At 34.3% G+C, this 25,102-nt stretch overlaps 1 protein-coding gene across 1 annotated transcript in view; it reads right to left on the reverse strand.

The window, feature by feature from the left end:
* ARID2 (AT-rich interaction domain 2) overlaps positions 1 to 25,102 on the reverse strand; it is a 169,178-nt gene that overhangs the window by 21,011 nt on the left and 123,065 nt on the right. The window contains exons 13-16 of the mRNA XM_061205258.1: positions 24,512 to 24,646; positions 23,331 to 23,527; positions 20,209 to 23,072; positions 12,758 to 12,906 (exon numbers count right to left, since the gene is read on the reverse strand). Of these exons, the coding sequence (XP_061061241.1) occupies positions 12,758 to 12,906; positions 20,209 to 23,072; positions 23,331 to 23,527; positions 24,512 to 24,646 (3,345 nt within the window). The remainder of the gene's footprint in view (positions 1 to 12,757; positions 12,907 to 20,208; positions 23,073 to 23,330; positions 23,528 to 24,511; positions 24,647 to 25,102) is intronic.

Below are 25,102 nucleotides of genomic sequence, written 5' to 3' on the forward strand. Positions count from 1 at the left end.
AGTCCAGATTCAAAGCCACAGATAGGAACGACTGACTGACTGGCTTAGCTACCAAAGGCAACGAGGAAAGAAGCAAGTATCTGGCCTATTGTCCTGCCTCCCAGTAACAATTTATGGGAAATATCTCAACCGAAGAAGGGGGTTCCCAAAGGAGGACAGCCAAAACCAACTGCCTTTGGCTCTGCCTCCTTTCCTCCTAATAAGTAATAATATCAGTAATATTATAATAAAATATTAATAAAAGTAGTAATATTACTAAAAACTAACAGAGGAAAGGATTTCTGTATTTGCTCTTTGATCCTCTAGCACCAACTCCTACTAACCTACTGTTCTGTGATGCAGTCACATATTTTACACAGCAAAACAGACAACATATTCTCAGGGATCTTGTTTAAATATGCTTTTAAAATGTGAACCCTCCACTAAAATCTGAATATGGGCTAAAATAATAGTTCACATTTGAAAAGTAGTATGGAAGTATATTTGCACAATTTAGGCATTACAATAATGTTATGCTTAATAAACTAAACATGAGCTTGGAGATAAAAATGAATGGTGATGTGTGTATTCGTGTGTTTTTAATGAGATAAATAAAGCACACAAATAAATTTGAGACTTAGGATACTTGCCTGAATTTCTTGAAAGCTATGGCAGTATACTACCTCACACTGTTCTTGACAAAGCTGCACACAGTGTAAAGTACCTGAACTTCTGTTTGCTCAGGGCTTATTATGTATCTGGCATATTCACAAACATCATGTTATTTGAATTCTATGATGGCTCTCAGAAGAAGGCAAAACTATCCCCACTATACTGCTGAGGAAACAAGCTTTCAAGCTTTCTATAACTTTCTAGAGCCACAGAACTATGTGGCAAGAGCTGGGATTTGAAACCAGATATGTCTAACACTAAAGATCTGATTTTTTTCTACTATACTAGAATACATAATTGTTTACTTGGATAATATGTATACATTCATTACTAGGTAAAAACTGAGGCACTACACTTTTATACACAGTATCTATTATGCTATAAATTTTTTCTGTTTTTAAAATGCTGGCAAATTCTGAAAGTATACTAGGCTTGAGATTAGCATTGGTACATAATTCTCCTTATTTTGTACACAGTTTCCAAAGAATAAATAAAGGATCTACAGGATAGATTCTCACCCCAAGAAATTCTTTTCCCAAATATTTTAAGTAACAATGAAAAGGACTTCAACACAATTTGGCAAATTTGTCTCATGGTATATAACTTTTTGCTTTCAGGTACCATCTTTAGGTAGTCTTTGGTATTCAGTGTTTGGAAGAAGGAAGCAAGGTAAAAAACAAACAAACAAACAAAAACCAAAAATAAAAAACAAACCAAAAAACAACTCTGTCATCAACTGTGGAGGAAATTGGGACTTTTCCTAATAATACATTTTATTTACGGCAGGTCAGTAGTTAAGGAACACAAGGAACACATACTCCTCAAACTAATGTTACCAAAAAAGACTATTACGTGAAATTAATCTTACATTTATAAAGGCTTATTAGTTGTACTAGCAAAATACCCAGTGATTCTAGAGCTTTTACATAAAATATAAATGATTTTATAAATGTAAAAATAGCACTATGATGAACTGTTATCTCGATGGTTGAAAAGACACAATGCCAACAAACTAGGTCAGCAAAGAACTGTTGACTACATAATCAATCTAGTTAATCTTCATTCAATTAATGCACTCAACAAATATTAATTAAAAGCCTTTTATGTGCCAGACATTGTACTAATGTGAAAAAACTTCCAGAAGCCAAAGCATCAACCCTCTGAAGATATCTTCTGGTTTTATGACCACAAAATTCTGACAAAAGATGCTATAAAATGAATTTCATTCATCCATCCTGTTGATCAATCTTATTAATTTCAACTTAAACTGGCAACTTAACCAGAAGTAAGCAGTCATTGATGAAGGCACAGTATCATGAATTACAAATTTCCACTCTGGATATCTTACTTATCAAATATTTTCAAATAATCAAGATGGCAGTTTCATATATCACACTCAACTGGTCTTTAGATACTTCTTTACATTAAATAAAATGTATAAAACTGCCATCAGTTTTTGTTAAATATTTCAATTTTTTCATTTTACTATTAAAAATGACTACAATATTTTTGAAATTTCAATTACTAGAAGAAATTAAAGATTTACCATAAATTTTGGATGATATTTCTAGACAAAGTAGAAGCACCTTTGCTGAGAATACAAATTCTAGTACCTATAAGTTTTTAAAAGTTTTTATTCATTCGTAGCATACAGTGAGGCTGGTGGTTGTTGTTATTATTTTCTATTATTTCCCATGAGACCAACAGTTATTTAAACCTCACCTTGATACAAAAATATTATTCAGGCTTGTACAGTAGGAGTAATAAAACCTATGTTAGAATCTTTAGGAGGAACTACAACTGTATAAGTTTCAGTAGGAACCCAGTAATTTGAACCTCAGCATCACTTGAGTAGATTCCAGGGTGGTCAGGGAATACTGATTTTATTAATACAAATATTAGTCCCTGGTTCCTAGACAGAACAGTTTCCCTGTTGGAAATGTTTGTTTAGAATAAATTTGAGATTCTTTACATTTCTGGTTTGACCTTTAATGATGGAATTCTAAATAGAAAAACAACATAGACTATGTTCCTCCCAAAGGGAGATTAATTTTCACCTTTTCAATAGCAATTATTAACTAGATATCTATGAGGAAAAGCATATTCTAAAAACATGGCTTTCAAATATCTTTATAGCAGTAGAACCCATTGTGCAAACAAAATATGACTTAAAACCCCTATACATAAGGCAAAAAGCAGAGATCCTATTGTTGAGGTAAGTTGCAGGGGCTCTCTCAAATTTCTCCTTTATCCCGACACTGCCCATTCAAAGGACACTGTGGCCAAGAAATATAGTACTGAAAACAATGAATGTAAATTCCTGGCTACCCAGAGGTACTGAGTGCTTTCGCCAACTACACAGAATTAAAAAAGCAGTTCATAGGTGTTTTTTATTACAGGGAATTTTGGGGGTATCCTTTCTTTGAAAAAAAAAAAAGACAAAATATAATCATACATTGTTTATATATTTCAATCATAAACTGATGTTAACATCATGCTGACAATATATTAGTAAGAATAAAGATAAGAATAAGGACCTCTAGTTTCTGCTCATACATATAAAGAGCTTGGAAGCTGTCACTCCCATCCTCAGAACAAGAAAAAAGCTGAACAAAATGAAAATTAACAACTCTTCTTAAAATATCAGAGAACTGAGGTCACAAGGCAAACTGTTTCCCTGAAAACTAGACAGACAGTTGAATATAGAGAAACACAAATAACTGCTTAAGTCAATAACTGGTAGGAGTACTGAAGCAGGAACTGATGGAGACCCAGTATGGACTATCTTGAAAGGCAAAAAATCCTGAAGGGCCAGTCTCTGGGGAAAGCCCACACTTTTGTGAGTTTTATTTCCAGGAACCGTAGCAGGTTCTCACGGTGAAGATGAGAACAACTCCCTAGCACTTCCAACAGGGAGAGTGAGAAAGTAACATTTTAAAATATGCCCAGGGTGTTCTTTTCTCCTTAATTAAGGCCTGCTCTCAAGAAAAATTACTTTACCAGAGCCTAATTTGACCAAGGGGAAGAGCAATCAGAAAACTTGAGCCCCTTTAGACTCCCTGTCTCACATAAGGGGAGAAAAATAAAGGCTAAGAAACTCTTCTCAAAGTCATAGCCCCTAGACTCAAATCCACTTTAAAAAAAAAAAAGGTGAAATTTAATCATGAGATTATAGAATGCTTCCCCTCCCCAATACCTTATCAGCACATCAACAGTGCTCCGGTATAGTGACTGTGGATTACAACGGAGAGAGCTGTAAGTAAGATACAGACTCTACTTTAAAAGGAGAATCTAAGGTAACCCAAACACAAGCGCAAACATTAAACACAGCATAACTCCTTGCTAGATAAACATAAAACTCACACTAAAGGTCTATTTACCTCAGTTCCTATTAACTGATACATGTCCAGCTTTTAACAAAAACTTATAAGGCATGCTAGGTGTTAAAACAAAACAAAACAAAAACCACAGACTTAAGATACAATATAAGCATCAGAGCCAGACTAAGACATGGCAGAGATTTTGGAATTATCATCCTGGGAATTTAAAATGATTATGGTTAATATGCTAAGGCTCTAATGAAAAAAGCTGTAATATGTAAGAAGAGAATGTAAGCAGAGAAATGAAGATACTAAGAATCAAAAGGAAATGCTAGAAATTAAAAAAAAAAAAAACTGTAACAAATAAAGGATGCCTTTGATAAAATCATCAGTAGACTGCACATGGCAAAAGAAAGAACTGGTGAGCTTGAAGATATGTCAATAGAAATTCCCAAACTGAAGAATATAGACAAAAAAGAATGAAAAAAAGGGAAACAGAACATCCAAGAACTGGGAGACAATTACAAGAGATGTAACATATGTGTACTGGGAATGGCAGAAAGAGGAAAGAGAGAAAAAAACAAGAAATATTTGAAATAAGAATGGCTGAGAATTTTCCAAAATGAATGACACACCAAACCACAGATCTAGGAAACTCAGAGAACATCAGTTAGGATAGATGTAAAAACTACACTTAAGCATATCATATTCAAACTGCTAAAAGCCAAGGACAAAATATCTTGAAAGAAGACAGAGGGGAAAAAAACACCTTACTGATAGAAGAAGAAGGATAAGATTATACTGGATGTCTCTTGAGAATCCCTGCAAGCAAAAAGAGTAGAGTGAAATATTTATAAAGTATTGAAAGAAAAAGACTCACCAACCTAGAATTTTGTGTCCACAAATTGTCTTTCAAAAGTGAAGGAGAAATAAAGACTTTCTCGGACAAACAAAAACTGAGTGCATTTGCACAGCAGACCTGCCTACAAGAAATGTTAAAAGAAGTTCTTTAGAGACAAAGAAAGTGGTAGAGGTCAAAAATTCAGCTCTATATAAAGAAAGGAAGGGTGTTAGAGAAGGAACAAATGGAGGTAAAATATTTTATACTTCTTATTCTTAACTGATTATAATAGAGGAATGTTTGTTCAAAATAATAGGAACAATGTATTTGGTGATTATAGCTTTTGGATAAGTAAAATGAATGACAGCAATGGCATAACGGACACTAGGAAAGAAGAATACTCTGTTACAAGGTACCTAAAATACCCATGAAGCCATATATTGTTGTTTGAAAGCAGACTTAGAGTAGCTGTAAATATATATTTCAAACTCTAGGACAACCATAAAAAATTTTCAAAGAAGTATAATTGGTATGGTAAGAGAGACGAGAAAATGGAACTATATAAAGTACTCAATTAAAACCAAAAAAGCAGAATAACATGGGCAGACAAAAGAAACAAAAGCAAGTGAAATAAATAGAAGACATTTACAAATACGACAGACATTAATACAACTGTATCAATAATCACTTTAAATATGACTGGTCTCAATACACTAATTAAAAGACAAAGACTGGCAGAGTAAATAAAAAACAATCTGTGGTTAAATAAAAAGACAGAGATAGACTAAAAGTAAAGGGAAGGAAAAATATGTACCATGCTAACACTAATCAAAAGAAAGCTGGATTAATTACATTAGTTTCAGAAAAAACAGACTTGAGAGCAAGGATATTACGAGGGACATTATTACATAATGGTAAGGAGGTCAATTCTTCACAAAGACAATTCTTAAGGTATGTAATCCTAACACAAGGTGCATCAAAACATGAGGCAAAATCTGATAGAACTGCAAGGAGAAATAGACAAATCCACCTTTATACTTGGAGACTTCCACACACCTCTATCAGTAATTGACAGTTCCAGCAGGCAGAAAATCAGTAAGGATGTAGTTGAATTAACCAGCACCATCAATCAGTTGGATCTAATTGACATTTATATAATACTTCACCCAACAATAGCAGAAAATACATTTTTCTCATGCTTACATGAACATTCACCAAGATAGATCACATTCTGGGATAGAAAACATACCTTAACAAATTTAAAAGAATAGAAACCATAAAAAGTATGCTTTAAGATCACAGTGGAGTTAAACTAGAAATCTCTAACAAAAAGATAGCTGAAATATCCCCAAATATTTGGAGATCAAACAACAAACTTCTAAAATATTCTAACTAAATGAAAATGAAAATACAACTTATCAAAATTTGTGGGATATAGCTAATGCAGTATACAAAGGGAAAGTTATAGCATTAAATGTATGTATTAGAAAAGACAATCTAAAATCAATAATCTAAGCTTCCATTTTAGGAAACTAGAGAAAGAAGAGTAATGTAAACTCACAGCAAGCAAAAGAAAAGAAAGAATAAAAATCAGAGCAGAAATCAATTAAATGAAAACAGGGAATCAAGAGAGAAAATCAACAAAACCAAAAGCTGGAAGAGATAAACCTCTAGCCAGCTTAAAAAAGAAAAAATGAGAGAAAACACAAATTACTAATACCAGAAATAAGAGCGGAGCTCTAGCTACTGACCCCAAAGATATTAAAAGGATAATAATAATATTATAATATTATAATATTATGAATAACTTTATGCCACAAATTTGGTAACTTAGATAAGGTGGACCAATAAAAGACACAATCTGCCAAAACTCACACAAGGATTAGTAGATAACCTGAATAAGCCTGTAATTATTAAAGAAATTGAATCAATAATTAATAACTTTCCAAAAAGAAAAAAAGAAAAAAACGCACTAGGCCAAGATGGTTTCACTGCTGAATTCTACCAAACATTTAAGGTAGAAATGATACCAATTCTCTATGACGCCTACAAGAAAATGGAAGCAAAGTGAATACTTCCTAATTCACTCTATGAGGCTAGCATTACCCTAGTATTAAACTCACACAAAGATAGAAAAACTAGACTAGTATCTCTCATGAACATAGATGTAAAAATCATCAAGAAAAACATTCACAAATCAAAGCAAACAATGTATAAAAAGAACTATATACTAATGAAAAATGAATGATGCACTTTTTCACTGTGGGCCCCCCTACCCTGCTCTACTCCTTTGCTGAGCCACTGAGGCCAATTGTGAGAGCACTGAATAAATATCTTGAGCAAAGCTGGGGAAAAAATTATTTATTTATTCCAGGTATGGAAGGCTGGTTCAATATTCAAAAATTAATTGATGTAATCCATCACATCAATAGCCTAAAGAAGAAAAATCATATGATTATATCAATAGATGTAGAAAAAGCATCTGACAAAATCTAACACCCATGGCTTACTAGGAACTTGGCGAACAGCCCAATTAAAAAATGAATTAAATCTAAATAGGCACCCCACCAAAGAAGATATACAGATGGTAAATAAGCATATGAAAAGATGCTCAACATCGTTTGTCATTAAGGAAATATAAATTAAAACAGAGATACAGAATGGTTAAAATTGAAAAAACTGACAATATCAAATGCTGACGAGGATGTGGAGCAACAGGAACTCTCATTCATTGCTGGCGGGAATGCAAAATGTCAGAGCCACTTTGGAAAGCAGTATGACGGTATCTTACAATGCTAAACATAGTCTTACCATATGATCAAGCAATTGTAATCCTAAATATTTGCCCAAATTAGTTGAAAAAGTATGTCCACACAAAAACCTGCATACAAATGTTTGTAGTGGCTTTATTTATAATTGTCCCAAACCAAAAGCAACCAAAATGTCCTTCTATAGTTGAAGGGATAAGCAAACTGGTACATCCAAACAATGGAAGATTATTCAGCAATAAAAATAAGCTATCAAGCCACAAAAGACAGGGAGGAACCTTAAACACATACTGCTTAGTGAAAGAAGCCAGTCTGAAAAGGCTACATACTGTATGATTCCAACTATATGACACTCTGGAAAAGGAAAAACTATACAGAGATAGTTAAAAAAAAAAAAAGAAAGAAAGAAAATCAGTAGTTAGCAGGGGTTAGGAGGGGAGGCAGTGAGGACAAATGAATAGGTGAAGCATAGAAGATTTTCAGGGTGGTAATAGTATTCTGTAAGATAATATAATGGTGGATACATGATGCCATGCATGGTCAAAATCCACAGAAGTTATAACACAAAGAGTGAATCCTAATGGAAACTATGGACTTAGTTAATAATAATGTATAAATACTACTCATCAATCATAACATATGTACCACACGAATTCAAGTGTTAATACTAGTGGAAACTGCACAGGGAAGAGGAAGTATATGAGAGAACTCTCTGCACTACTAGCTCAACATTTTTATAAATCTAAAACTGCTCTAAAAATAGTCTATTAAATTTTTTTGAAGAAATAAGATAAATATTACCACTCTACTATTATATAACTGTTCTGGAAACATTAGATATTATAATTGGATGAGAGGACAAACTAAGAGGCATAAATACAGAAAACAACCACCAGTTAAAAATACAGTAGAAGTTAAGATCATTTATGGTTAACAAGAAAAAAGAACTATAACTAGCAATAAACTTAATAAAGTTGCAGGATTTATGTGAAGAAAATGTTAAAGCTCTACTGGGGTGAAAAAGACTATAATACCATGGGATGATACTTTTTTCTTGTAAGGAAAAAATCAATACTGGAAAAATATTCACTACCTAAAAACAAACAAAAATACCTATTCACTAAAAGGAATTAAAATGAAAATCCCAACATGCTTTCCTGGGGGAATCTCTGGAAACATTCTAAAGTTCATTTGAAAGGATAAATATCCGTGCACATATCAAGTCTGATTTATACATCACTCTAATTTCGAAACCTAACACAGTGCAAGGTAAGTGCTTGAAACAATAATGAGAAACACTGAAAAAGAAAATTAGGAGGTGGAACTTGCCATCCAACATCAAAACTGAAAGTGACAGTATGATAAGGACAGAGACCACTGGGATAACAAGTAATTCAGAAACAGAAAAAGCATACAGAAATTTAGTACATATCGAGGGTGGCCATTCGAATGCCTAAAGGAAAAATGCACTCATCAATATGTTAGTCATTTGGAAAACAACAGAGTTAGATTCACACTTCACTTTATACATGAAACGAAATTACAGATGGATCAAAAAAAATATTAAAGTGCAGAAGGCAACAAAATGTGTATTTTATGATCTAAGCATTGAGAAGGTCTTTCTAAACATGAAATAAAAACCATTAGTTTTTCTAGTCTGTCCACTGAAAAGTCCTAGAAGCAATAACCAACTTAAAAGCAATGGGTACTCCCTGACGCCTAGACTAAATATCATTTCCCATTAAAAGACACCAGACATCCTTGGAGAAATAGTTGATTCCCCATATGGGGCAGGAAATATACAAGTTAAGTCTGGAACATTTCATGTAACAGAGAGCAAGGAAGCTATCAAAGACATATTAAGATCACAACCAGCTTGAAGAGGCCTTCACTGGCCAAAGATGAGACAATTTGAAGACCAAGGATATAATAACTGCAATGCACTGAAATACCTCAAATATGTTTATGTTCATAAGTTCGTTCCCAATGATACTAAAATCAAAAGCAAATAAAAAAATAGAAAACCTAACCTCATAGTCAGCTTTGTGCAGTATTAGTAAACAACTCATTATTTTGAAAATTGGTAAATAAGAGAAATAATAGTCTCTCTAGCCTTTTCTCTAGAAACTATTCTTCAGAGAAATCAGAGTTGATAAAAAGGAAAGTTTTACATTTTATAAACAATAAAATAATGTATCTAGGCCATAATTTTCAATGGCAGTTTACATCACAAAAAGAGACACAAGATAGTACCTATCACCTGACGGAAGTACACAATGCCATTTCTAAAACACTCTTCATAAAAATCAAACTGGAATCTGATCAAACATCTGGACCTAACTACTAACTTACAGAAAATTCAAGGTCAGAGTAACATGCTACACAATAGCAGCAAAATCAGACTGTGATGCTCTACAGGACAAATGACCTGCTTTTATCGACAAAAAACTGCGAGGAAAAAAACTGAGAGATGGAGGGGTAATCTACAGATTAAAAGAGACTTAAAAGACTTCAACCAGAGTCAATGTTTGAATCTCGGATTCCAGTTCAAACTCTAAGTAAACACAAGACAAGCGGAGAAATGTAAACACTGACTGGCTATCTGAAGAACTCATAATATTGAAGAAATTAATGTTATTTTTCTGCAGGGGTATAAATTATGGTTAAAGAGTAGGGTCCTCAATTTTTAGAGATACATGTCTGCAGATTAAAAAAGAAATTACTAATACGTGTGATGTAAGGAAATTACTAATATGTGTGATGTAAGGGTGAATGGCGCATTTCACAATAATATATCAGTGAAGGAAATAATTTTAGTTCTGAATCTGACTGAAACAAGGAAGATTCTTCATTACTATTTTTGATCAGATATTAAAGAAATTAGAGCATAGCTATCTAGGGACAATAGCTACGACATGGATTACTCCACTTGGAATTGAAACTAAAAATGAATAGAGTCATCCCTTGGTATCCATTGCGGATTGGTTCCAGGTCCCCCTTACATACCAAAATCTGCAGATGCTCAAGTCCTTTATATAAAATGGCAAAGTATTTGCATATAACCTAAGCATATACCCCCATATACTTTAAATCATTTCTAGATTACTTATAATACCTAATACAATGCAAATGCTATGTAAATAGCTGTCAGCACACGGCAAATTCAAGTTTTGCTTTTTCAAACTTTCTGGAATTTTGGGGGGAGTATTTTTGATTCATGTTCGGTGGAACCCTCAGATGCAGATATGAAGGGTCAACTGTAATAAAAGCCTTTACTCTCCTCACATCCTTATGCTCTTGGTATCCTAAGCTTCTCATAGTTCCCTGGGCATAACTAGCTCCTTCTATAATTGCTGACTGGAATTATTTTTGCATGACAAACTCCTACTCATTCTTTAACAACCAACTCAAAAGAAATGTCTATAGCAAAACTTTTCTAACCACCCCAGCATTACATTAACTGTCCATTATGCTGCCAATAACGCTATAAGACTATCTTTGTACAGTACTTATTTAAACTGTAATTTATTTGTGTTTTGGATCTGCTTCCCTAAAAGCTGAGAGTGATCTTTTATCTCTACCTCCCAGCACATGAACCCTTCTAAAAGGGTGCTCAGTAAGTATTTGCAGAATCAAACTGAACTTATTTACCAAATGCAGTATCTAAAAATGACTTTAAAAATTGACAAGGTCTAAGAAGTCTTGTTGAGTCTTTTTCAGAAGAGACTTAAAAAGAAGAGGTAGATCATCAAATTCTGTAACACTAATCCTACTAGCAAGATGGGAAACTGCTGTGCATTTAGGTTCATTAACTCTTCCAGCAAATTTTTTTTTCTTGAAATATTCTAACACTTCATCTAAAGAAGCTATTCTCAAACTTTTTAGTCAACAAACAGCGTTAACTGACTACCTACTCCATCAGCTACTATTTTGCAATGGAAAAACAAAAACAAAATATAAAAAAAGAATAGAATTTGACATCAATGAAAAAAGTTTCAAATTAACTTACAACATAAACTTAAAAAAAAAAAAAGATGGTCAAATTAAATAAATGAAAGAAATAGAACCTAAAGCACTAATTTTAAACAACCTTTTTGACAGATTTTTACACTATGACCTAGATACACATACTTATATTATATACACATATAACTGAAAACAATACTTACCCTTACTAACATAATGGAATCTGATATATTTTATTCACTTTTTTACTGAAAAGAAAAACAAGCAAAACCCTCCTGGTAGACTTGCCAAAATGATTTCATGACCCCACTGCTGGGTTGAGATTTAAAGTTTGATAAACACTGTCCAAAGAAATTTTGCATACTATTAATAATCCCTAGGCTACACTGACAGCCACAATCCTACAACAAATCCATATATGAAATCTGTCTATATCATAAAAATTATGAATAGCAAATACAATTTTTAAAAGGATGAGGCAATTTCTGCTATAGTTAGGAAAAGTAAAATGGCATCTTTGATATCTAAAAAAATGAAGGATATTATATCTATTAAAACAAGTGCCTTAGTCCTAGAGCTCTAAAAAAGTGACAAGGCAAAGGTTCTTAGCTGAGTATTGTTAAAGGAACTGACATTTTAGTTTAAACAATATTATTCTCAAGTTCAATATTATTCACAAGTTTTCCTTTAAGACTAAGAAAGCCTTGTTTAAGAAGTTCAATTCCACTTATTGTTCATCTTAGTTATTAAACTGTGAGATAATATGGTTTTAAAAATTTTCATGGGGTGTCCATCTTAAACTCAAATTTAAGACAAATCATTCTTCAATAACAGATTATCTTTAAGTTTCTGTTATATAGGTATTCTATGACTACCACTAACTTCAAGTCACTTTAATAAACCTATCTCTTTTCATAACCAAATATAAGTTCAAATTCTTAGCTGATTTTCTTTTGTTAAAAACTAATACTGAAATATTCTCTAATAACTACCACAAGGCAATGAAGCTCTTTCCACCATTTATATAAATTTCTTGGCTTAGGTACCACTGGATCTATGTAACTATCACTTCTAACATAAAATATTTTTGCCAAAAAGTTAGTGGTTTCAAAAGAAAAAATTTTCATGAAACTAGAGATGACAGAAATTTAAATACAAAGGCATTCCAGAATAAAAAGCATTTACATATATCAAATAGAACTGCCATTTACTTTTTACAAGATTGCCACAGACACATGAAGTTGTGCCCAGGTTTTCTCACTGGATCTCCATGTTGACTAGATGCACTGAATGGAGAAGGCTGAGAACTGTTAGGCTGGCTCTGTACTTGAACAGCTGGTGAAGGTGTCATAGGAGTGTTCTGTGAAAAAGCACAACCACATAGTTTGTGAAATGACACTGAAAAATATTCATATCTTATAGCATAGGCTTATGAATTTGATTCCATTGATAGTTATGCACTTCCAACATATAAAATTTACATTTGTAATTTTAATGATTACCTTTTAGAAACTCCTTTAAGAGATAACTAATTTTAGAAATATGTTTAGGAAGTCAAATTCATTTCATATGAATTAGAGGCAAGACTGCATTGTTGTTACTGTCACAGAATATACATTATTTAGAATTAAGATTTTTTAAGTTAATAAAATTGGGTAGAAACACAATCATAGATTAAAAGGAGAAATTTATTATAAATTCACCCATTTGATTTACTTACATATATTCTTCACAAAAAAAATCAACTGCAAATTATTTCTTCTTTGTATAATATTTCCTTTAAGGTTTTAATGAATATAAAACAATATATAGTAAAAAGCAAAGGGAATTTCAGGTGTTAAAAATGATGTAACCATATAAGTAGAAATGTTGTAAATATTACTTTGCAGCAAAAGCTATTTTAACTAACAACTTTAGTCTTTAAAGTTGCTCGGTTATAAATTTTGATGGATAATACAAGGATTCTAATTGTATGCATAAGTCTTTTTAATATAAGCTACATTTTTTTTCTCTTCTATATCCCATCCTTTCTCTCTGAAAAACACATAATAATTATAATGTAGCTTAAAACAATTTGAGGCAATACATTTTCTTTGAAGTTTAACTCAGATTTCACTCATAACATACATACCACAAAGGAAAAAATACTAAATTTCTCACAGAAATGGTAGCACATCATTTTCAAAACATTGTTTAAAGGTAATACATTTAAACTTTGGGAAAATATTAAATATATTTGTTTATTTATAAGGTAATACTGGAAATAGTGGAGCAAAATTAAGTTAAAAATTGCTGAAAACCTCTTACTGAAAGTCATAATAATTTTTTAAAAATAGACAAAACACAAACATATAAGGCCACAGCATAAAAATGAATAAAGGAAGAGAATAAAATGCCAAAAGAAAAGGTTCTTAGAAATGTGAAGTCATAAGAACTTTTGAGTTCCAAGCTCTAAGAGAAAAAAAAATCTACTTTGGGATGTGACTGAAGTTATTTCTCTAATAGAGTCCCACTCTTATTATTTTATCATATTGTTAGTGAGAAAACATATACATGCATGAAAAACATGCATTTTAGGGCAGTACAGGTATCATGGATAGGATGTGGACTTTCCAGCTTGACAGATCAGGACTCAGAATTTCAATCTACCTTTTAACTAGCTATGTGACCCTGGGCAAACTATTTAACCTCTCTGATCCTCAATTCCCTCATCTATAAAGTGTAAATCATAAAATCTAACTTTTGGGATGCTGGGAAGACTAGAGAAACTATACATGAAGAGCCTGGCTCTGATTCTCAGTAAATGCCAGTTGTTACAATTATTATTTATGCTAATAGAGAAGTACAGAGGGAAACCATATTTTGGATGAAAGATGATGAGTTCACTTTGGAGACAGGGACAGATCAATAAGTGCAATTATCTATCAATAGAAGTTAAAGCTGGGAACATGGATTGACAATCATTCACCTGTGGATTCTTAAAGCCATATAAACTAAGAGTAAGAAAGCAGAACCGGGGGGTTTGGGGGCGGGGGTGGGGAGAGAAGAGGATCAGAGAGAAAGGAAGGGAAGATAATATTAGAATCAATCTATTTACAACAACAACAGCAAAAAATTAGTCAAACTGTTTCCTTGAAATGAAAATACTGCATAAAAAATTCCAGGAAATTCTAATAAGTAGGAGTAACCAAGAGGATCAGTTTGAGCCAAATACAAATACTGAAGAGTGACACAAATATAATCCCAGAATTTTAACTAAAGGGTAAATTTGTCAGAGCTATCAAATTCCCTCATAATGAACTTTCTGGTTCCCTACACTATTACCATTTACATTAGGTATTTTATTGACTCTCCTGTCATATATTTGTAAATTAAGCTTATTTTTGTTTTTATAAGTGCTAACAAAGCTTTATCCTATTTTTCCTTCTTCAATGTAGAACTCTTACTGGTCTCATACAGAAAAGTTAAATAACAGGGAATCATAGGGTATTTTAGCCCCAATTGTTAATGATTAATGAGGGATGTGGCAAGGATGACTGAAGTTAATCCAAGCTGTTAAATTAAGAAGGAATAAAAGACATATTAACCAAACGCAATGTGTAGAAAACTGGTGGATCCTAATTCAAACAAAATGTTTAAGAAACACATTTTTAAAGACAACTAGGGAACACTGAGCATGAACTGGGTGTCATATAATATTAAACTACTATTATCCATATAATGGATATATATATTTTAAAGTATTTATAAATATATACTAAAGTATTCATTGGTGAAATGAAATAATGTTTGGGATTTACTTTACTTCAGGGAAAAAAATGGTGGGGAAGAGATGAAACTAGAAAGGCAAAATGGTGACAATGTCTAAAGCTGGGTGAAGGATACATGGAGGCTTATTGGCTCTACTTTTCTGTATGTTTAAAAATTTTCACAATAAAAAACAAGAGACAACAAAAAATAAACAGAGATAAATATATCAATGAAACAAAAAGAAGTACAGTACTTATAAAAGGTACCAAATGAGAAATTCCAAGACTCATATTTTCTTTGACTAAAGGAGTTAGTATTTTTAGGTTTCCTCCTATAATAAAAAATTACACATTTCTTTCAACAAAACTAATTTTTAAATAGGTTGTTTATATTGTATTGCATGTTTTTCAAAGTACTACTTAAATTAATTATGTTTTAAGAACTAGGTCTTTTACATAAGATGCAAAATATATTTCTTTTAGGATGTAAAAGTGCCCGATCATTAACCATAACCCTAACTCAAATGTGAATGTAAAAGTAGATCTCAAAATCATGTTTTTGGAATGATCACTCTTCAGCAATATTCTTTACCATTGCTCTACTCTATTGAGGTAGAACTAATTTTTCATATTATAGTACCTCTCCAGTAGTGCGTGACCAGAAAAGTAAAATTACACAAAGAATATGAAATAATTCTGATTCCTTTTGTAATGTAAAATTATCTAAAAATGTTAATGTAGCAGTTTCATTTTTGGCAAAGATACTTCTTTTTGTTAAAATAAGAAATTATAATCTTGCCTTTATCATCTTTTCAAGAATAAACTACGGCTGAAAATTCTAGACTGCACTGATGACATTTTCTGATATATGACTTGGGATTTGAAGTTCTTACATGTTTTCTTTCTTATTAATATTAAGCTTTAAAAAAACCTTAGAATAAGACTAAAATTTAAACATTCAAACCGTGTTAGAAAAGCTACAAAGTCATAATTTATTTTTCTCAAAATAAATTATATACTAAGTAGTAATGAAATACTGTGCTCAATTCTAACTACACATTTTGAAAGCCACTTAGAAAATGGAACCGGTTGAGGTAAACAGGATGATGAATAAACCAGACACTATAACACCTAAGGTCTAATTGAAATGATTAGGAAAATACACTCTAAAGAAGAGGTGAGTAAGGAGAGATACTTTTAAACGCTTGTAAGTAAAAAGAACTAGATTACGCTAAATGTGATATAAAAGAGATTACATTTAGTCTAAATGTAGTACAGATCTTTAGAGAACAGAATTAAGACAATAACAGAAATCACTGGAAAAGAGGTCTCTGTGAGTGTGGGAGACTTAATTCAACTCTTAAAAATGAGGGTTATGGACAAGATAATATCTAAGGCTCTTTCTGCTCTAATATTCCCTTATTTTCCTAAACTACCCAGTTGTTTTCCTCTTATTAAGTATAACTAGATAATACATACATACCAAGCCTGTCTTATAAGAACACATTGAAATGTAAACAAAAAAATACGTTTAGTGGTAATGACTTTAATTATTACAGTGTACTACTAGTCTACTAATCTAAGCAGTAATACTCTTAAAAAAAAAAACCATTAAAATGACATTCTTGTGACTCTTGCTAAAATGATTTTCTATGGCTATGACTAAACACTGCCCCCTTGAGGCTGCAGGTATGCTTTCTGATGGGTTGAGTAACTTTTCAAACGCTTTATCAAAGAAAAAGGGACCAGGAAGATACCCATATTCAGTGTTAGCACCATTTCAGAAAGGATTCATGTATGAAGGACAGGAAACTGAGGAGCAGCATCTATAAAATGCCTTAAATAAGTACATCCTTAAGTAAACTATTTTTATATACAAGAATTAGGTATGGCATCAGATCATGGGATGAACAGATACAGATATACTCAACATGTGTTTTACATGCTCCTGAAAAAGACAAGTCTTTAGGTATTTATAACTAATTTTCTTCCACTTTTATTATTTTACATGCCAATCATACTACGCTTCCAGCAGATACAAATTCAGGAATAGTGGAAGAGAGTATGACTTTCAGAAACGGTACCCATATTCTTGCACTCTAGCTTGCAAATAATAGTTACAAATAAAGAAATGTGCCTTGAAGTACAATTTATTTTGTATTTATATAACCTACCCAGCTAAATACTATTTAAAAACAAAATCTATGGTTATATTATTTACTTTCACATATCTTTCTCCTTTATTTGTTGCTAGCTTTTTTTCTGTAATGAAATTAATACAGCTGATTAATGGGAGTGAGAAGGAACAAAACTGAGCAAAGAAAAATTAAGTAACAATGGTATTAGGAAGGATTACCCGTTGGCCATTCTCAGCAGGGACGTTTCCCTGCAGTCTTTCCAGCTCTGAGCATTCTGCAAAAGTCTGGAAGTCCCTTCTTGGGGTAAAGGTGCCTCCTTAACATCCCCAGACCCCTTAAAATGGTGGAAATAACAAGGTATGGCTAAAAAAAAAATCACATTTAAATTCCTCTATTTCATTTACCCCTTTAAGTACCAATTCAAATAGTGAATAAAATGGTGTTAAACCAAGGCCTAAAATGCAACTTTGAGGGTATATAAAGAAATTTAAAGACTCTGGGCAACAATGGAAATGGTTTTTTATTAGCAGGCTCTTACGAAGGCCCAACGGCCTCCCTTCAAAGGAAACTTATGATTCCATCTTGAACAGTTGATAATTTTTTAGCCTTTATAGGTACCTTATCTTTATATATAAGATAAAATATACCTGCACCATTACAGAGTGCCAGACCATGTAGCAGGCACTGTGCTAAGAGTTATACATACACATCCTGTTTTTTTGTTTCTCATTATCACAGACACCATGTATGTTATGTCTCTTTTTCCTTGCAAAGGTATAAATTTCTACATGCCAACCAAATACCAACTTTAGACCGTAGATATTTTAAATAAACTACATTCCTGGGGAGAATACATAAAAAGTTTATACACATTTTTCAGATTAGGAATAATTTTATGGCTTGAGTTAGATGTATGCGTGTCCAATATGTTAAATTCTAGCATTAATATCCTAAAATTATCATTCGGTGGTACTCACATCCTATAACCTAGTAGTTAAAATAATCAATATGTTACATACAAAAGGGATATCTAGGACTTTACAAAGAAATCTTTTAGAAAAGCGGAGAAATGGGTTAATAGCATGAGTTTTGGTTTCAGACACACACCCAGGTTTCAGTCCTGGTACTACCTCATATTAGCTGGTAACCGTGGGCAAGTTATTTAGCACTGGAGGGCCTCATCTCTAAAATGAAATTATAATTTTTACCTAATAGACTTTCTTTCAGGATCAAATAACAAAATGCTTTAGTGCAAAATTCCTAACACAGGTCCTAGTCTTAGCCAGTACTGTTGTTCATTTTTTGTTATTTAGGTATCATTATTGAATATAACCACACTGGAAGGTTGACACAAAAAATGAGGGTGGATGAAACAATTCCATAGTAATAGAGGTTTTCTCTAATTTGCCTTGGTCTACTATAACTCTTTAGGATTATAAAGGAATCTAAAAGGAAAAAAAAGTCAAACACATAATCAAGATGAATTGGGAAATTATTAAATATAAAATTAAAACAATGTGTTGAACGCTTACTATTACGTTAGACACTTCATTATTAAAAAGAACTTTTTTAGTGTGCTTAATAAATGAAAAACTTAACTTGTAAAAGTTTGAGTAAAAATGATTTAGTATTTTCCACCAAAACTCCTTATTAATTATCGCCATGTACATAATACCCACTAAAGAATACTCAACCTATTTAGGTAGCTTGAAATAGATCTAAGTAATACTAACATATGAATTAAAAACCTCATTCTGCCCCCAGAGCAGCTTTATCCATTCACATGAAGAAAGACGCATATTAGTGAATGACGTGCTCTAAAGCAAGGGATTCTTCGTTTTTTCATCTTCCATTTTGCTCCCCCCCACCACCCCTGCTTTGCCATCTAGATTTGGTACCAATACCAACAATCTGCTGTTATCATCATAAGCACAGAGAAGAAACCCAAGCCAGAAGAATGCTAGCAGAGTTGGCAACAGTCACAGAAGGTTCTGGTTATGTAGTAATTAGGAGAGAGAACGAAGAAGTAGTAATCCAGGAAACAGCATACAAGATTGTCTTTAAAATCTTTACAGGCTGATTGGACCCTCAATTCAGTAGCACTGATTCAAGAAAACACTTTTATTTACTAAGGCATGCAGAGACGGGATAGTATATATTAAAAAGGGAATAGCAGAAACATGACAGTAGAGCAAAGGAATAAGAGACGCAAAATTTAAAATACTGGAATAGCTGAAACAAATTGAAATTATAAGAAATAAACCTTTTTAAAGAATAAAGGCAACTAATTCAATACATAGATATAACAAGAACACACTTGATAAAATTCTTATGGAATTCACCTTTTTTACAAAAGTACTGTGAAAGGAGGCACAAAAATACACTCATGTCAAAATCAAATACAGAAATCCCCTTTTGGAGAACCCTTGGCAACCCTGCACCCCCCTAACGTAGGAGACTAAGTTACGTTTTAAAAATTCCCCCAAAGACATTAGATTAGAAGTGCTTCTCTATCTTGGGTCTACAAAATTACTACTTTGGGTCTATAACAAAATAGAAAGATGCTTTAAACCATGTGTTAAAGTTAACAACTGAAAACTGTTTAATATTACAAAAAACAGAGAAAAATAAAAGAGCACGACAGCTTAAGTACATTGATGAGCCGACCCAATTAACTTTTCAAGGTAAAACATGGAAAAACAGTGCATTTCCCCCTAAAATCATATTTACACATCAGGATTTCTGTAAGAGAAATGTGATAGGAGAATGACTCACCTGTGGGACCACATTCTGTACGTAGGTTGGTGGGTGCTGCTGCTTTTGCTGAACAGCACTTTCTATTGCTACTTTAGCTACAGTGCTTGGATCTGCTCCTGCTGGCACGGCAACCATTGTTGCACTGCAGCCAGCATTGTTGGGGTCACTGATTGTAACAATTCTAACTCCCACTTTATTTGGAATTCCTGTGACTGTTTCCCTATCATTATCCTCTGCTGGCCTCTTCACAGTTTTGCATTCTGCTGTGCCATTTGTAGACCGAACGTCAGATGACAGGGCAGGAAAATGGGACACTCTTGATCCTGAGTGGGGAACGGCTATGATTTGATGCCCCTGTATAACAGAGGTTGTAGAATGTGGTGAGACAACTACACTTGGGCGTTGCTGAGGCACATCTGAACTCAAACTTGAAGCTAGAGGTCCATTAGGCAAATCAGTACCACTAAATTGCTGTGTTGCCACATTTGAAGCCTCCTGTATACTGCTCACAGATGGCGAACCACCCAAAGTTAATACAGGTCCATTAGAAATTCTTTCTAGTTGATCACCTTTGGCAGTATCTTGCTGAGTGGCATCGAAAGTCCCTTGTGGTTCCATTGGAGATATCTCACCATTTCCTACATGATTGGAAGTTTTGTGATTTGGAATGTTTTTGCTTAAATGAGAACCATCTCCTTTATCAAAATCACAGATTCCATTAACTAGAGGTTTTTTCAAATCACTTTTAATATCCTGCATGTCCATTTGTTCTGAGTTCTGTTTTCCAGATGCTCCATTCTCACCTAATTCTAATGATGGCCCATTACTGATTAGTGAGCACTGATTAGCCTCACTTTGAATTTTCCCTGAGTTTGAAGGAGGTAGACTTGAGTCACTGTACTTTCTCCCATTTAAAAGACTTCCCACCTGCATTTCATTTTCCTTCGTGTCCCCATTGCTGGTGTTCGTGGTTCCTCGTCTGCAGGATGGGTTCTCCATGACTTCAATTTTACGTTCATGAACATGTAAACCTGTTGCTTCTTTTGCTTCCTCTTCCTTTTGGCAAATTATTTTATCACCTTTGAATGGGGGAGTAGCAGTAGTACAAGATGATTGTCCAGCTGGAGATGCTTGAGAGGCTGGAAGCGTTTGCACCTGAAGTCCAACTCCTGCCTGGGTCCCGCTCATGGTAATTCCTGCTGGAGCAATGAGCTGAGTTGCATTTCCCTGACTCACAGTTGCAGTTGCAAAACTTGTATTTGGCACAACTGTTATGGTTACCTGGTTGCCAGAAGTCCCTTGGAAAATGGTTGCTGGGCTATTTGAGATCAGCGGACCTGGCAATATTTGTAAGTTCGAGATGGGCACGGTTTGCACTCCCCCTGTAGGTGGCATCGCACTTTGGACCAACTGAACATTTTGCTGCCCAACCAATAGCTGCTGAGCTGGAGTTTGCCCCTGCACTCCAAAACCTGCTGCTTGATTATTGGCCACCTGGTATACCACCTGAGGGCTAGGAGCTCTTGCATTATTAGGGGGAGGAATCTGTGGAGCTGGGAGAATAAGCTTACCACCCGGAGTTGAAGGACCACGCTTTGGAAGCAGCAACTGTTTTATCAGACTCGACTCACCAGAAGCAGGCTGACCAACTCCTGCATTTGTTTGCTGTGGTTGAACTTGCATTTGTACTTGTTGTGGCTGTTGAACTTGTACTTGTACCTGTTGTGGTGGGGGTGCTGGTGAATGCTGCTGCTGTTGCTGCCTTTTCACAGATAGCATTTGACTGACAGTAGGAGGTGGTCCCTGTGACTGAGGGGTGGAAGAAGATGACATGGCAGTAGGGACCTGGCTATTAGTAGCCGGGACAGGTGATGGTGAGGAAGAAGGAGTAATGTTTGGTTGTCCAGCTAGCTGAACTGCCTGACCAGCTGGAAGAGCTGCTGGATTAGCAAGAACAATTTGGTGAATGGCTGGTGCATAAGTTTGACCTTGTTGAGCTGGCTGGCTTACAATCACTACACTTTGTTGGGTTGGCTGCTGTGGTTGTTGAATAGGCTGTTGGACCACCGTTGATGAAACTTGCTGAGAAGGGAGAGGTTTGGGTGCAATGTTCTGAAACCCTACCCTTGAGGGCTGTGGACTCGGGACACCAGCAATGGTAACCATTTGTCCTGTAGCTACCTGAAAATTCTGTACTGAAGTTGCCGAGACAATGTTGGACGCAGAAGTCGTTACATACTGTGGGGGTGCTATGAGAACAGTGTCCTGTGGCTGACCACCAGCTGACGTCTGCTGGGACGAAGTCTGCACGGGTTGGGGCGATGTGGTGATTAACTGCTGACCCTGTGAAACTGCAGAAGTACACGCTGGCATGTTCTGTACTCTGCCAAATATGTGACTCTGTGGGACACCTTGTTGAATTACCGTAACAGGTGTGCCGGAAGGTATCTGTCCCGGTACCACTGTGTGCAATGGAGACTGTTGTGGGATTACAGGTGGATGGTGAAGCAGTGTCTGGGAATTCACAACTGTAACAGGCTGGGGCCCTGTGCTAGGATTCTGAACCACAGAACTCTGAGCAGCTCCTCCTCCCACAGCAATACTAACAGGAACTGCTGTCTGGGGTATAGAATTCTGGATTACTGTAGCCTTAACGACTTCACAAGGAATTGGAGCTTTATTTTGAATGACAGTCACCGGAGCATTTTGCTGCTGGTGGGTATGAACTGAAGGATTTGGTGGAATTCTTGAAACAGTCTGTGCCACGGTATGAACACCTTGTACTGGAAAAGACATTTGTGTTGCAGTCAAACTTGAAGATTGGTTGGTAACAGGAGTCCTCTGAAAATGGTTTCCTACAGTTTGTGGTCCGTGAGGGATTCCTGAAAATATAGGGAAAAGTCAAAATTCATAATGAAATGATTGAAAAGCTGCATGTAGAAATGATTTTACTCAATTTGAGAGAAAATAGTCTTAAGAAATTAACAACTTTGCATCATATGAATCTGATAAAATAATAGAACGAGAAATAAAATGTTACCGGAAAAACAAGGAAAAGTTATACATCTTAAAGGTATATAAGCTTTCATTTAGTCTTCTTATTAAATCGGTAATATTTAAAACACAATAAAAATTAATACCTGCGGGTGAAGGACTTGGAGATACATCAGGAACAGAATCAACACGAACAACGGGAGTAGAAACAGGTTGCTGCTGATAGTACATCTGAATGGGAAGTGGGATAGCCCTCCTTTTTACTCCTACTACATGAATATGTGCCTGCCCATTGTTACTGGAATCCTCCACTCTCTTCACTGTATGATTTGGAAAGACCGTTCTGTAAAGTACACACATACTCAGTTTTAATAACTAGCACATTAACAAAAAACACTAACTTTTAACTGCTACACGAATGGCAGCAGCATATTCACTGCTACTTATGTATGAACCAGTATGAATCATACAGTTATATTCTGCAAGGGTGGGAAGCAAGGAATTAAATATAAAAGGTCAATTCTCCAATTTTAAAAATCATTATTTATTAACACTGTTGGCTTTAAAACAATTCTACTGTAATTAACAAAAAAGCTGCATCTAGGCAATGCCTATTTCATGAACTTTGCAAAATATCAAAATGCCATGGGACTTCCCTGGTGGTGCAGTGGTTAGGAATCCGCCTGCCAATGCAGGGGACATGGGTCCAGGAAGATCCCACATGCCGCAGAGCAACTAAGCCTGTACGCCACAACTGCTGAGCCTGTGCTCTGAAGCCCGTGAGCCACAACTACTGAGCCTACGTGTCACAACTAATGAAGCCCGCACGCCTGAAAACTGTGCTCCGCAACAAGAGAAGCCATCGCAACGAAGAGTAGCCCCCACTCGCCACAACTAAAGAAAGCCCATGCACAACAGCGAAGACCCAATGCAGCCAAAAATAAAAAGATAAATAAATAAATAAATTTATATATATTAAAAAAGCCATGATATTTGAGGACATAGTTTAGTGATAGACCATTAGTCAAGATTTAAAAGGGTGAAAGCCATGTCTTTAATGCGTAAAAGTAGGTGGAAAAAAAGTAAACGTAGTTTCTTCCTTTTCTTTCTTTGATAAGCCTAGTAATGGTTAAACACAAACACCAGATGTGATTTCCAAAATTCCCTTGTAGTTAAACTTCCATCATACTACAATCTAACCATACAAAATTTCAAGTAGTAGAGATATTTAAAACTAGGTAGATAGCTGGTGTGTTCCCTAAAGAGCAAGGGGTGTTGTAAATGATGAAAATTGACTTTATTTAAAGTTATGAAATATAAATCCTACCTAAGACATTTATAAAATCCAGTTGACGTTAGGATTCCACCACGAGCCAATTTACTGCAAGTTGATAGGTACTCAGAATACATTTCTGCTCGAGAGACAGAACAATCTGGATTTACTTCAAAGTGAGCATTTAACCTAAAAGAGGAGAAAAATATATGGCATTATGCAATATACTATAGGAGAGTCCATACTTAAATATACAAAACCATTTGAAGGCAATGCGTTATAAACTAATAATTATGTCTATTAATCAAATTTCACTGTCTCATATATTATTAACAAAAATACATTCTAGGTTTTAGACAGAGTAAATAAAGTAAAAAGAGATTAACTACTTAATCATACTTATTTTAGTATAAAAAAATCATCAACAAATATAAAAACCGGGATGTGAATACATCAGCAGGGTTGGTCTGCTGGCAACAAATATACTACAACAAATTTTATTCAGTGAATACTCAGGTTCCCGTCTTGTAATAATCAAAATATAACAGAAGTTCCCAATTAAGAGTTGTTGGCGATGTGACAAATGGAGGAAAAACTGAACTTAAAGTTAAACTTCTGTTGCTCTTGGATTAAATTTCTTCAGAA

This window comes from Eubalaena glacialis, chromosome 11, assembly GCF_028564815.1.
Source record: "Eubalaena glacialis isolate mEubGla1 chromosome 11, mEubGla1.1.hap2.+ XY, whole genome shotgun sequence".
NCBI lineage: Eukaryota > Metazoa > Chordata > Mammalia > Artiodactyla > Balaenidae > Eubalaena > Eubalaena glacialis.